The sequence below is a fragment of the Oryctolagus cuniculus genome, chromosome 1 (assembly GCF_964237555.1).
Source record: "Oryctolagus cuniculus chromosome 1, mOryCun1.1, whole genome shotgun sequence".
NCBI lineage: Eukaryota > Metazoa > Chordata > Mammalia > Lagomorpha > Leporidae > Oryctolagus > Oryctolagus cuniculus.
Genome location: NC_091432.1, coordinates 5361328 through 5374411, shown reverse-complemented (window position 1 = coordinate 5374411; position 13084 = coordinate 5361328). Strand labels below are relative to the sequence as shown.

Here is a 13084-nt window from a genome sequence, read left to right as displayed (position 1 = left end):
TTCTCAACTCTGTTTGGTCCTTACTTTCAGTATGTTTTTAAAGATATATTTCTTGTATCTCTCTCTCGCTCTTTTTTTTTTTTTTTTTTTTTTTTTTTTGACAGAGTTAGTGAGAGAGAGAGAGACAGAGAGAAAGGTCTTCCTTCCATTGGTTCACCCCCAATGGCCGCTGTGGCTGGCACACCGCGCTGATTCAAAGCCAGGAGCCAGGTGCTTCTCCTGGTCTCCCATGCAGGTGCAGGGCCCAAGCACTTGGGCCATCCTCCACTGCCTTCCCGGGCCACAGCAGAGAACTGGACTGGAAGAGGAGCAACTGGGACTAGAACCCGGTGCCCATATGGGATGCCGGCGCCACAGGCGGAGTGAGCCATGGCACCGGCCCCTCTTGTATCTCTTCTCAGATTATCTTTTATATTTTATCTCTGTTCTTAGTGTCAAGGTAAACTACAAATAAGCCGTTCCCTGCTTCCCTTCTTAGCTGAGACAGAGAAACTGCCTGGCCCCAGACTCAGTGCTTGGTGGGAGGTGGAAAACCCTCTGGTGAGAACGTTGAAACCACAAGGCCAGCCTGAATAAGGGTTTGCAGCCTGCACTGATAACACTGGTTGGCCCTGAAAAACTTCAAGGTGGTGAGGGGTTGCTTGCCATCAGGCATCTGGAGGGGTTTACTTCTAACCCAACCTCAAGAGTCCCCAGTGGCTGGCGCTGTGGCATAGCAGGTAAAGCTGCTGCCTGCGATGCCAGCGTCCCATTCAGGCTCAGTTCAGGGCCTGGCTCCACTCCTCCTCCTCCTCCTCCTCCCCCTCCCCCTCCCCCTCCCCCTCCTCCCCCTCCTCCTCCTCCTTCTCCTTCTTTTGTAAGATTTATTCATTTATTTGAAAGGCAGAGTTACAGAGAGGCAGAGAGAGAAAGGAAGTAAATCTTCCTTCCCATGGTTCACTCCCCAGATGACTACAATGGCCGGAGTTGTGCCGATCTTAAGCCAGGAGCCAGGATTTTCTTCCAGGTCTCCCATGTGGGTGCAGGGGCCCAAGCACTTGGGACCATCTTCCACTGCTTTCCCAGGCCACAGCAGAGAGCTGGATCAGAAATGGAGCAGCCGGGACTCGAACCAGCATCCCATATGGACGCACTGCAAGCAGCAGCTTTACCCGCTATGCCATAGCGCCAGCCCCTGCTCCACTTCTGATCCAGCGCCCTGCTAATGTGCCTGGGAAGGCAGCGAAAGGTGGCCCAAGTGTTTGGGCTCCTGGATCCTGATTTTCGCCTGGCCCAGCCCTGGCCATTGCAGCCGTCTGGGGACTGAACCAGTGGATGAAAGATATCTCTGTCTCTCCCATTCTCTCTGTAATTCTGACTTCCAAGTAAATAAAGACTTTTTAAAAAAAAAAAAAAAAAAGGATCCCCACTGATAAAATTCCAAGGAACTCAGTCAAAACAGACAGTGGCAAGAAAATGAGGCCTCACAATCAAGAACCTAGGAGTCAGATCCTCAGATCCTGGAGCTACCAAACAGAATACGGACTATGCTTTCAGTATAAATTAAAATAAATAAATAAATAAACAAGAAACCTAGTATCTGAGTAGAGAGCAAGCAAGTATATAAAACGGTGAAGCCAGGGGCTGGCGCGTGGCACAGCGGGTAAAGCCACTGCCTGAAGCACGGCATCCCACGTAGGTGCTGGTTTGATAACCAGTGTTTGACCTCCGACCCAGCTCTCTGCTGTGGCCTGGGAAGGCAGTGGAAGGTGGTCCCAAGTGCTTGCACCCCTGCACCCACGGGGGAGACCTGGAAGAAGCTCCTGGCTCCTGGCTTCAGATTAGCTCAGCTCGGGCTGTTGCAGCCATTTGGGGAGTGAACCAGTGGAGGGAAGACCTCTCTGTCTGCCGCTGCCTCTGTAACTCTGCCTTTCAAATCTTTTAAAATAAATAAATAAGAAATGATGAAGTCATTTTGGAAAAGAACTAAATAGGATTTCCAGAAATAAAAGATAAACATTTGACGTAAATCTCAATGGATGAGTTGGTATAACCATGTTTTCTATGTGTATATATGTATATATTCAGTAGGTTACTTAAGCAACTGAAGAAAAACCTAACTGGAAGGTAGATATGTAGCGATCCTCCAGAATGTCCAGAAACAGAATTAGAAATCTGGATTACTGGGGCTGGTTGGGGCGTAATGAGTTAAGCCGCTGCCCGCATCCTGCATGGGCGCCAGTTCAAGTCTCAGCTGCTCCACTTCCAGTCCATCTTCCTGCTGGTGTGTCTGGGGAAACAGTGAAAGATGACCCAAGCCCTTGGGCCCCTGCACCTGTGTGGGAGACCCAGACGAAGCTCCTGGCTTCTAGCTTTGGCCCAGCTCCAGCTCTTGAGTCACTTGGGGAGTGAACCAGCAGATGGAGGATCTCTGTCTCTCCCTTTCTCTCTAACTCTGCCATTCAAATAAGTGAAACATCTTTTTTTAAAGAAAATATGAGTTATTAAGAGACACAGGGGCAGGCATCGTGTTGCAGCAGGTTAGGCCGCTGCTCGGGACATCTGCACCCCACATCCGAGTGCCAGTTTGAGTCCTGGCTACTTCACTTCTGATCTGGCTTCCTGCTGACGTGCTTGGGAGGCAGTTGATGGTGGCTCGGATACCTGGCCCCTGGTGGCCCATGCGGGAGACCCAGATGGGGTTCCTGGCTCCTGGCCTTGGCCTGGCCCAGTCCAGGCTGCTGCGGGCATTTGGGGGAGGGAACCAGTAGATGGAAGACCTCCCTCTTCCTGTCTTCCCTCCGTCACATGCCTTTCAAGTACACACACCTTTAAAAGGGGGCACTGGGGGAGTGGGCAGTCTAATAAGAGTTGCTGTAGGGATGAAGAAAATAAAGACATAATGACGGAACTTTCTTTTCTTATTTTGTAAAGATTGATTTATTTGAAAGGCAGAGTTACTCCTCTGGTTCACTCCCCAAATGGCCGCAACAGCCAGAGCTGCGCTGATCCAAGGCCAGGAGCCAGGAGCTTCTTCTCAGTCTCCCACATGGGTGCAGGGGCCCAAGGACTTGGGCCATCCTCTTCTGCTATCCCAGGCCACAGCTGAGAGCCGGATTGGAAGTGGAGCAGCCGGGACTCGAACCAGTGCCACATGGGATGCCGGCACTGCAGGCGGCGGCTTTACCCACTACACACACCACAGCACTGGCCGTGACAGAATTTTTTAGAAGTAATGAACAACTCATAGAAAACCCAGTGAATCCCAGTGGATAAATGAAAAGAACTCCACATTTGGGCACATGACAGTAAAACTGTAAAATGACCAAGACCAAAAAATCTTTAAAAAGAGACAGGGGCTGGTGCTGTGGCACAGTGGTTAAGACACTGCCTCTGATGCAGACATCCCATACCTGTGCCAGTTAAGACTTGGCTACACCTGCTAGTGGGGCGGGGAAGCCAGTGGAAGATGGGCCAGCAAGCATTTGGGCCTCTGACACCCACGTGGGAAACCCAGATGGAGTTCCTGGCTCCTGGCCTTTCTCAGTTGCCTACCTTTCAACTAAATAAATATTTTTTAAAGGATTTTTTTTTTTTTTTGAAAGTCAGAGTTACACAGAGAGGAGAGGCAGAGACAGAGGTCTTCCATCCAGTGGTTCACTTCCCAGATGGCCGCAACGGCTGGAGCTGCGCCGATCCGAAGCCAAGAGCCAGGAGCCCCCTCCTGGTCCCCCATGCGGCTGCAGGGGCCCAAGGACTTGGGCCATCCTCCACTGCCTTTCCAGACCACAGCAGAGCTGGATCGGAAGAGGAGCAGCCAGGATTAGAACCGGCGCCCATATGAGATGCCGGCGCTTCAGGCCAAGGTGTTAACCTGCTGAGCCACAGCGCCGGCCCCCTAAAGGGCATCTATTAAAAACCTGTGACAAACATTTAGCGGTGAAACACTGCACATGTTCCCTCTGAGGTCAGACACAGGGTACCTGCTACCTGTGCTGCACTCTGTGTAGCGGCCTCACCTGGACAGGGGCGAGAGAAACAGGAGGCAGGGGCTCCACAGCACGAGAGGCGGCGAAGACTGCAGGGGAATGAGCGTTCTGTGTGTCGGTCACGGAGCAGGTTCATAAGCCGCACGACAGTCTAACGAGCATAAGTATGTATCAGGTACTCGAGAACAAGTCTAAGGAGGGAAGCATAATCTGTGTATGTAACTTTATTGAAAACATTAGATGGGGAGACACACCATGGAAATTTCAATTTCCTGTAGATACCCGTTTCCCCAAGTTGACCTACAGGTTCTGGTGGGTTCCATTCGTGATCTCAGCGGGGTTTTTATTGGTGGGCCCTGAGGACCAGCTGACCCTCAAATTCATCCGGGAGAGCAGGGGTCAAGAATAGATCTCGGCGGATTCTTCTCAAGGGAAGGGAACGGGGTGGCTAAGGTGACCCGTGGACCAGGGCGGGAAACTGCGTATGCCGCGGATCACCGCACCGCAGGGGACGGGAGCGGCCCGCAGCCACGCACACTCGTGTGTGAAAGTGAAACGGCAAAGGCAAGGCGCAGGAGAGTAAACCCGGGGGAGTCCGTTCGTGTAAAATACAAAACCACGCAAAAGCAGTACAAGCCCGTGTCAGAAAAGCAAAGCAAGGAACTGGCATGGCCAGTGTCCCCCTCCCCCCGCCGGGGAGGGCTCAGCCGGGACCCGCACGCGTGGGCCGGGGAGGGGTTGTTTTACAAATAATCTCGCAGCTCCTCACCATGTAATGAAAATCAGGAGGATATCCCGGGGCGTGAGGGATGGCAGGGAGGGGCGTCGGGCAGGTCTGCCAATGCTCCGTGCAGCACCACGAGCCAGGCACACCGAGCCCCCAGCATCGCTGAGACACCGCGGACCGGCCAGCGACCCGGCAGCTCCATCCCCCCTGCCACGAGGGCCCTGCGGGCACGCCTGGCCCTGAGGCCAAGCCGAGGGTGGACCCCCAGGGCCGCAGGGGGGTGTCTGGGTCCAAGTGCCTGCTCTGCTGCTTCTCCAGCTTCCCGTTCACGTGCACCTCGGGGAGCAGCAGGGACGCACAAGCACTCAGGTGGGAGGCCGGCGGTGGGTGCGGGCTTCACTCAGGTGAAGCGGCCAACGGGAGGCTTGCAGGGCCTCTCTCTCTCTCTGATTTCAAACGAGGGGGCTCTTGGGCAAGCCCGCTGGAAGGAGGACCGCCCCACATTTTCTGTGGACTCAACCCTGTTCAGGGCCCAGGCCCTCCTCCCTCCCTCCCCCAGTAACCCTGAGACCCCTCTGGTTTCTCCTGCAAACAGCTCTCCCACCCCTTCTCGCCCCAGAAGGGTGACCATGGGAGGGGCCGGGGGGGGGGCTCTGGAGCTGCCCCTTCCCTGCTTTCACTCATCCCCACCGTCAGCCTCGGCCTCACCTCCCCTTCCCGCCACTGGCGGGGCTCCTGAGCCTCCCAGGGTTCTGGGGGGCCAGCCCCTTTCCACTGGGCCTGCTGCTGCCTCCCCTCTCGCTTCCCTCCCTGGCTGCGTGTGTGTGTGTGTGTGTGTGTATCTCTTTATTATCATTTTAGAGATTCTAGGAGAAAGCTCTGGTTTACGCTGGCCGCACAGAGCCTGCTGCTTGCAGTCTATGCAGGAATGGTTAACAGGGAGCTGGAGGAGCAGGCGTCACGGGGCTTTGGCACCCCCCACCCCACCCCTCCTGCAGCTGCGCACAGTGAAGCCGAAAGCAAAGACCTGGAGTGGAGCGGACACCGGACTCCTTGAGCCATAACCTGCTGCCTCCCAGGCTGGGGGGCTGGGCTCACCCTGGCCCCGCCCCCTCCACTGCGACCCCAGGATCTCACGGAGCTGTAAGATTCTCACCCGCTGAGTGAGGAGAGACGCTGCCCAGTGGTCCCTGTTAGCTGCGAGGCTGCGTGAAACTGGCGAAGTGCGGGACTTCTCACAGCCGGATCCCAGCGGCCGTCCCGAGGAGGGGAGCCCTGGCCCCTGGGACCCTCGGGCCTGACAGTCGGGGCAGCCAGAAACAGCAGCCCCAGCTTAGGGACAGACCGGAAACCCAGCGAGCACGGGGAGTGGGGGTGGGGGCAGTGAGCAGGAAAGTCAGCAGTTGATTAGCCGGGCAGAAGGGCAGCGAGGCCGGCCTGGCCGCCGCGTGCCAGCCGCCCCTGAGTCACAGGGCCTGAGCGGGGCAGGGGTAAGATCAAGGCCAAGGCCGAGCTGGCGTTGCCCACTGCAGGCATCAAGGGCCACCCTGCCTCCCCCTCCCCTCCTCCGGGTGCAGCTCGGGCCCTTCCTGGGGTCAGGAAGCGGCGAGTCCCACCTCCGCCGCCGTCGGGAAGGTGATCCCATCCCCGGGCAGCGGGGAGGCCAGGAAGGGCCAGAGCCAGACGAGGGCCCAGCGAGGGCCCAGGGCGGCCTGCAGGTTGTGGCAGGGGCCCAGGTTGTAGGCGTGCTGGCCCCGAGCCCACTCCCACGTGGTCTGGCCCCGCAGCAGCAGCATCCCGTGGAAGAGCAGCCCGGCCGCACACAGCAGCGCCCCCGCCACGCACGTGTCCATCACGAAGGCCAGGGCAAACTGGGCCAGAGACACTCTGCCTGTGAGGAGAAAGCAGAGAGGGAGGGTCAAGGGCAAGGGTCGGGCCGGGCCCGGCTGCCCTCCCCCACTGGCTACTGGCTGGCCAGCCCCTGCGGGTCACAGGAACAGGCTGGTGAAACCGGGTGGACTGGTGCCTGCCTGGGACGCGGTGTCCATTCACGTGTCACCAGCTCGCTGGACACGTGCCAGGCCCTGAGTGTGCCGGGCTGGGGGGCGGGGCAGGCAACATCGGTCCCCGCGGAGTGCACACACACGTGGAGGAGGCCATCTCTCAGTTACGCGACTACAGCTGGGAAGGGGTCACCACGGACCACCTGGGCCTCAGCAGGGGACACGCACCGGCCAGCGAGGAGCCGCAGGATGCCAGGAACCCCCCTGCTGAGTGAGAAGCCGGCCGCAGAGGGCGCAGGCTGGAAGTGTCCTGAGCAGGCAGATGGGATTAGCGGCCGCCAGGCACTGGGGCCTATTGGGGAACGGGCAGGGCAGGGGCTGTAGCAAGGGCGGGGTGTGTGTGTGTGTGTGTGTGTGTGTGTGTGTGTGGTGCTCACCACTGTACTACACTGCCAAGGCACTAAAACCCGCTGAGTTGTCCTTGTAAGCAGGTTAAAATGCTTACTTTTACACGGTGTGAATGTTACCTACAAAGAGTGGCCTGGGGTGCTGTGCACCCTCTCAAGAGGGAGAGGAGTAAGTGGACGCTGTTTCAATGCAGGGGCAGAAGCCCTCTGCTGGCAGGCCGGGAACCAAGCACGGCTGTGGATCTGCAAAGCTCAGGACACAGACGTGCAAGCAGCCGGCACCCATCCGAGACGCGGGAGTGAAGAGGGAGACGGTGCCCAGAGCAGACTAGGAAGTCAGGTCTTTGGGGCTCAGACAAAAGAACAGAGAGGGCACCCAGCAGGGGAGGCAGATGCACCAGGCCCCAGCTGCTGGTGAGGTCCAGGGAGAACTTGGTGGTGGTGGGGGGGCTTCCTGCACCTGCAGGGTCTCCTGAAACAAGGGGAGGGCTCAGAAGGAGCCTGTGGGTTTCGTAAAATATTATTTAGGGCCTGGAGTTGCGGCGCAGCGGGTCGAGCCGCCGCCTGTGGTGCTGGCATCCAATCTGGGCGCCAGTTCGAGTCCCTGTGGCTCCACTTCCCGGTCCAGCTCCCTGCTAATGCTCTTGGGGAGGCAGTGGAGGATGGTCCAGGCTGGGCCCTGCTGCCCACGTGTGAGCCCTGTGGAGCTCCAGCCTCCTGATTTTGGCCTGGCCCAGCCCCAGCCTTTGCAGTCAGCTGGGGAGTGAACCAGCAATGGAAGCTCGCTCGCTCGCTCGCTCTCTCTCTCTCTCTGATTCTGCCTCTCAAAATCTTTTTAAAAATAAAATAATAAGATTTAAGAGGCAGAAAGAGGCTAGAGGCAGGCCGACAGCGTTCCTGCCCGCGAGCCCACTCCCCAAATGCCTGCAACAGCTGGGGCTGGGCCAGACGGACGCCAGGAGCCAGGAGTTCATCCGAGCCATCACCACTGCCTCCCGGGGCGCCCACCACCAGGGCACTAGAATCGGGAGCTGAACCAGGACTTTAACCCACAAGGGATTCCCATACGGGACGAAGGCATCTCCACCATGAGGCCCAACACCTGGCCTCCTCGTGTGGATTCTGCAGACAGAGCCCTGCAGCCCGTGGCAGCCCTGGGGAGGGCGAGACGCCAGGGGAGCAGCTGCAGCCGTGGGTGGGAGGTGAGGACAAGTGGCCGGGAGCCTGAGCCAGTCCTCGGGGAGCCTGCCCACGGGTGGGCAGACAGCGAGAAGGGAGGCTGAGAGGAGGGGGAGGGTGTGGGGTGAAGGGGTTTGTGCAGGTGGGGAACCCGAGGGAAGCTGAGAACAGAGGGTCAGGAGTCAAGGTGGTCAGCACAGCATGAAGCCTCCGGCGAAGGAGGGGGACACTCAGCCAGGGGTGGCGATTCGAGACCGGGTCCCAGGCCACCCTCTGACGTCCCGTCCTCTCCAAGACGGATCTTGGAGGACAGAGAGCGGGGAGGTTGGAGCGTCAGCCACTGGAGGAGCAAGCGTGCAGGCGAGCAGGATGGCCAGGCCCAGTGTGGGCCTGCTGAGGCCAGCAGGGTGGACAGGGCCTGCCACGGGGGACCGTGAGCCTCTGGCCGCTACCAGCAGGGAAAGGGGTGGAGGCAGAGGAGCAGGAAGGCACGGGGAGGGGAGGGGAGGCGCTGGGGCACTGCCTACAGCAGCCGGGCGGCAGGGGGAGGGGGAGGGGAGGTGGGGAGCAGAGCAGGGCGGCGTGTGGGTGGCTTTGGGATTCTGAGCACACTGGGGTGTGACAAGGGAGTAGGAGGAGGAAGCCACCTGGGCACTGGGGCACTGGCATGGTCTCCAGGCACCCAAGACGTTGCAGGGCCCAGAGTGAGGGAGGCAGCAGCCCGGGCCACTGGGAGGGGTCGCAGGGAGGCACAGTGAGGGCAGGGGACGGTGAGGAGGGCTGGCCGGAAAGCCAGCGTGGACAGAAGGATGCTGAGAGCCCCAGGCCTGGGCTGCAGGGTAGGGGATCCCTAGGGTAGAGCAGGGCCGGGACAGGATGAGGAGGCACGGGGCAGTGGGCAGGTGGCTGTGGGAGAACAAGGTCACAGGGGGACCATGGAGAGGTCAGAGGGAGAGAACAAGGAGCAGAAACGGCAATGCATGCGTCACCCAGGACCTGGCGGCCCAGGCATCGTCCAAGTCCACGGCCGTCCTCCTGGCTTCCACGACTGGGCCTTCCTGTGCCCGGAACTTGCACCAGCTCCCCGCTGCCCCACAGGCCACGGCCATCTCCCCGCACCAGCGTTCAGGGCCCCCACTCCCCTCCCTTAATCCTCACAGACGGCCTCGCTGCCTGCGGAGCCTCCGCCCCTGCTGCTCATGTCACTGAGACCACCCCCTCCGACCCCTTGACTCCTGGAACCCCTCCCTGGTTCTGCCAGCCAGAGCCCTGGACAAGACGACTCACGCCAGCCCTGGCTGTTGGAGGCATTGGGGGAATGAACCAGGCGATGGAAGACCACCTCCCCTCTCTCTCTGTCATCTTTTCTTTATATATATATATATATATATATATATATATATCTCCTTATATTTCATGTATGTATATTTATCTGAAAGGCAGAGTTACAGAGAGAGGGAGAGACACAGAGAGAAAGGTCTTCCATCTGCTGGTTCACTCCTCGGATGACCACAATGGAAGCCAGGAGCCAGGAGCTTCCTCCAGGTCTCCCACGCAGGTGCAGGGGCCCAGCTACCTGGGCCATCTTCCGCTGCTTTCCCAGGCGCAGCAGCAGAGAGCTGGATCAGAAATGGAGCAGCCAGGACTCGAACCAGCACCCACAGGGGATGCTGGCGCTGCAGGCAGTGGCTTTACCCACTATACCACAAGGCCGGCTCCAACTCTGACTTCCAAATAAATAAAAAGACTTCTAAAGCTTGTGGAGGGGTCGGTGCTGTGATGTGGCAGGTTAGGCCACTGCTTGCAGCACTGGCGTCCCATTATCAGAGTCCAGCTCGAGGCCCCTGGCTGTTCTGGGATGTGAAGACGGGAGTGAGCCCACAGACAGAAGAGCTCCCTCTCCATCTCGCCCTTCCTCTCCCTCTCCCCTCTCTCCCTCCCTCCTTCCCTCCCTCTCTGGCTGACACTCTGCCTTTCAAATAAATCAGTCTCTTTTTTTTCCAAAACAACGTTCAAGGGGCCAAGCATTGTAGCCCAGCGGGTTAAGCTACCACGGGTAACATCAGCATCTCACATCAGAGCACCGGTTTGCCTCCCAGCTGCTCTGCTCCCGAGGCAGCTTCCTGCGAATGTGCCTAGGAAACAGCAGAGGACGAGGAGTGCTCGGGCCCAGCACCCTCGAATGAGACCCGGATGCAGCTCCGGGCTGCTGGCACTGCTCTGGCCCAGCCCTGACCGTCGTGGCCATTTGGGGAGTAAACCAGTGGATGGAAGATCTCTCTCTTTAACTCTGCCTTTCAAATAAATAAATACATAAAAAAAAAATTTTTAAAGCACAGCCATTTCCAGTTTGGCTTAAAAATAAACAAATAAAAAATAAAGTTAATACAAAATAGGCTTAAAAATATGTATCTTGGTACAAAGAATTTTTTCTGAAATCCATGCATACGAGGGAACTTAAGAGGGAGAGACAGAGAGGGGTTCTGATCTCCCACCCTCTGGTCCACTCCCTAGATGGTCACAGCAGATAGGTCTGCGCCGGGCAAAGGCCAGGAACCCGGAACTCCATGCAGGGCTCCCAGTGGATGCAGGGACCCCGGCACCTGGCCGCCTTCCACTGCCTGCCAGGGCACCAACAGGAAAGCTGGATCAGAACCACAGGGACCAGAACCACTGCTCCGATTCCAGATGCTGGGGTCAGCTGGCACCCCACTAGCGCCCCCACGGAAGCTTGTTTGTTTTAAAGATTTATTTATTTATTTGAAAGGCAGCGTTCTAGAGATGGATGGAGAACAGAAAGAGAGATTTCCCCTCCGCTTGTTCACTCCCCAGATGGCAGCAACAGCCAGGGCTGGGCCAACCAGAGCCAGGAGCCAGGAGCTTCATCCAGGTCGCCTATGCGAATGCAGGGGCCCAAGCACTCAGGCCAGCTTCTGCTGCTTTCCCAGGCGCATTAGCAGGGAGCTGGATCAGAAGTGGAGCAGCCGGGACTTGAACCAGCGCCCACACGGGATGCTGGTGCTGCAGGCGGTGGCTTAACCCACCGTGTGACGGAGCCAGGCCTCCCACACAACCTTTCTGAAGTCCATGTGCACTTGTCTTTGGGCACTGGATTTCCTGTCCCGGGCACCCTGGCTCTCCCCACCTCCCACAACCGACAGAGGCTGCTCCCCTGGGCCGCAGATCCCACCTCCCACCGCAGGGGGCGCCCCACCTGTGAGCAGCATGAGCCAGGGCAGCAGCAGGAGCGCGGCCGTGTGCAGGGGCGCCTGGGCGTGCAGCAGGGCTGCCAGCGCGGGGCCCAGCAGCACGGAGACGTGGAGCAGGACGCCCGCGGCGTGGAGCAGCAGGCACAGGAAGGGCCGGTAGTTGTGGAAGCCCACGCAGCGGTCCAGCAGGCGGCAGTGGTGGTCCCGGCGCAGGACGCAGACGCGGCAGGCAGGGCAGTGCCCGCTGCGCGGCGGCACCTGGCTCTGGCACTGGTGGCAGTACCTGCGGACAATGACCCAGAATCAGGCCCCCAGGCCGCCCCGGGCCCACCCCGGGGGAGCTGGGAACGGCCATTCGCCCGCCTCGCCAAGCCGCTGGTTGTTCGCAGGTAAACGCAGGCTGAACCGGCTTCCCTGGGCCCTTCCCAGGGCAGCTCTGCCGGCCTCAGCGGCCCCCCGCACTGGTCCCCCCTAGTGTAGCCTCACCCCGCAGCCAGACACGCTTGCAGTCTAAGACACGCCCCTCCTTGGCGCAAACCCCTGCAGGGCCCGTGAAAGCCCTCAGGCCACTTAGCCCCCACCTGCCTTTACATCCTCTGTCCCCACCTGGCAAACTCCCCCACTTCCTCCCAGCGTTGGCTCAGACGCCTCCTCCGGGAGGCCCACCTGGACCGTCGGTTTTTATTTGTTACATGATGCTTAAAATATCTTTGTTATTCTTAACCACAGATTGACAAAGCTCTAGGCATTCATGAGCAAGAGAAATTGACTTCAGTGACACTGATCCGACCTACGCAGGACCTGCACTGATTGGTCACCTGTTTAAAGCCGAACCTCCTTTCCGTCTGCCTGCCCCCGCCGCCCCCCTGCATTCTAGATGGCTGGGCTCGCCTGGCCTGGAATGAGCCGGGGGCTCAGGACCCCGCGCCTGCAGCAGGTGCTCGGCGAATATCCGCGAGTGAACGAATAGCATTCACCCCGGCTCTCCCTCCCCCGGTTCTAAAGGAGGTCTCTGGCTAACAAACCCGGATGCTACCGCAACCGGGTCCTGGAGTCTCCGGGCCCCGCGGTCCCCTCCCTCCTGTCCGAGGCTCCCGCTTCTCCCCGCCGATCCCGCGCCCCACTCACGCCCAGCCCTGGCCCAGGCCGCGGCCGGCCAGCATCACGCCGCGGATGCTAGGATCCGAGCGCAGGAAGAGCCCCACGTTGCCCAGCAGGTTAAGCAGCTGGAAGGCGGCCAGCGCCAGCTGCAGGGCCCTGGCCAGGGGTCCCAGCGGCGGAGGCCCGGGACCCAGCACCAGCACGTAAGCCAGCTCCAGGCCCACGGCCGCGGCCCACAGCGCCGTGAGCACGAGCGGTAGCCGCGCGGGCGCCCCTTCGGCGCGGCCAGCCGCCCACGGCAGCCCCATGGCCCGGACCCACCCGCTTCGGGACCCCGAGGACCCCGCCGCTTCCGTATTGGGGTGGGGAAGGCGGCAGACAGACGTCCACCCCGACCAATAGGAGCTCGTAACGGATGCGGCGCGCTCCAATCAAAGGCAGCGGCCGCGGATGCCGGGAGGTGATTGGGCAGCCGAGCGGGAAGGCGCCG

At 59.3% G+C, this 13084-nt stretch overlaps 1 protein-coding gene across 1 annotated transcript; it reads right to left on the bottom strand.

Moving 5' to 3' along the window:
- Positions 1-4177: 4177 nt before the first annotated feature.
- On the bottom strand, positions 4178-12967 carry ZDHHC24 (zinc finger DHHC-type containing 24). The gene is made up of 3 exons (XM_008273842.3): positions 12622-12967; positions 11499-11776; positions 4178-6586 (listed from the first exon to the last, which is right to left on the bottom strand). Exons 1-3 carry the CDS (start codon positions 12900-12902, stop codon positions 6291-6293), a joined length of 855 nt encoding a protein of 284 aa, XP_008272064.2. The 5' UTR covers positions 12903-12967; the 3' UTR covers positions 4178-6290.
- Between the last annotated feature and the right edge of the window lie 117 nt (positions 12968-13084).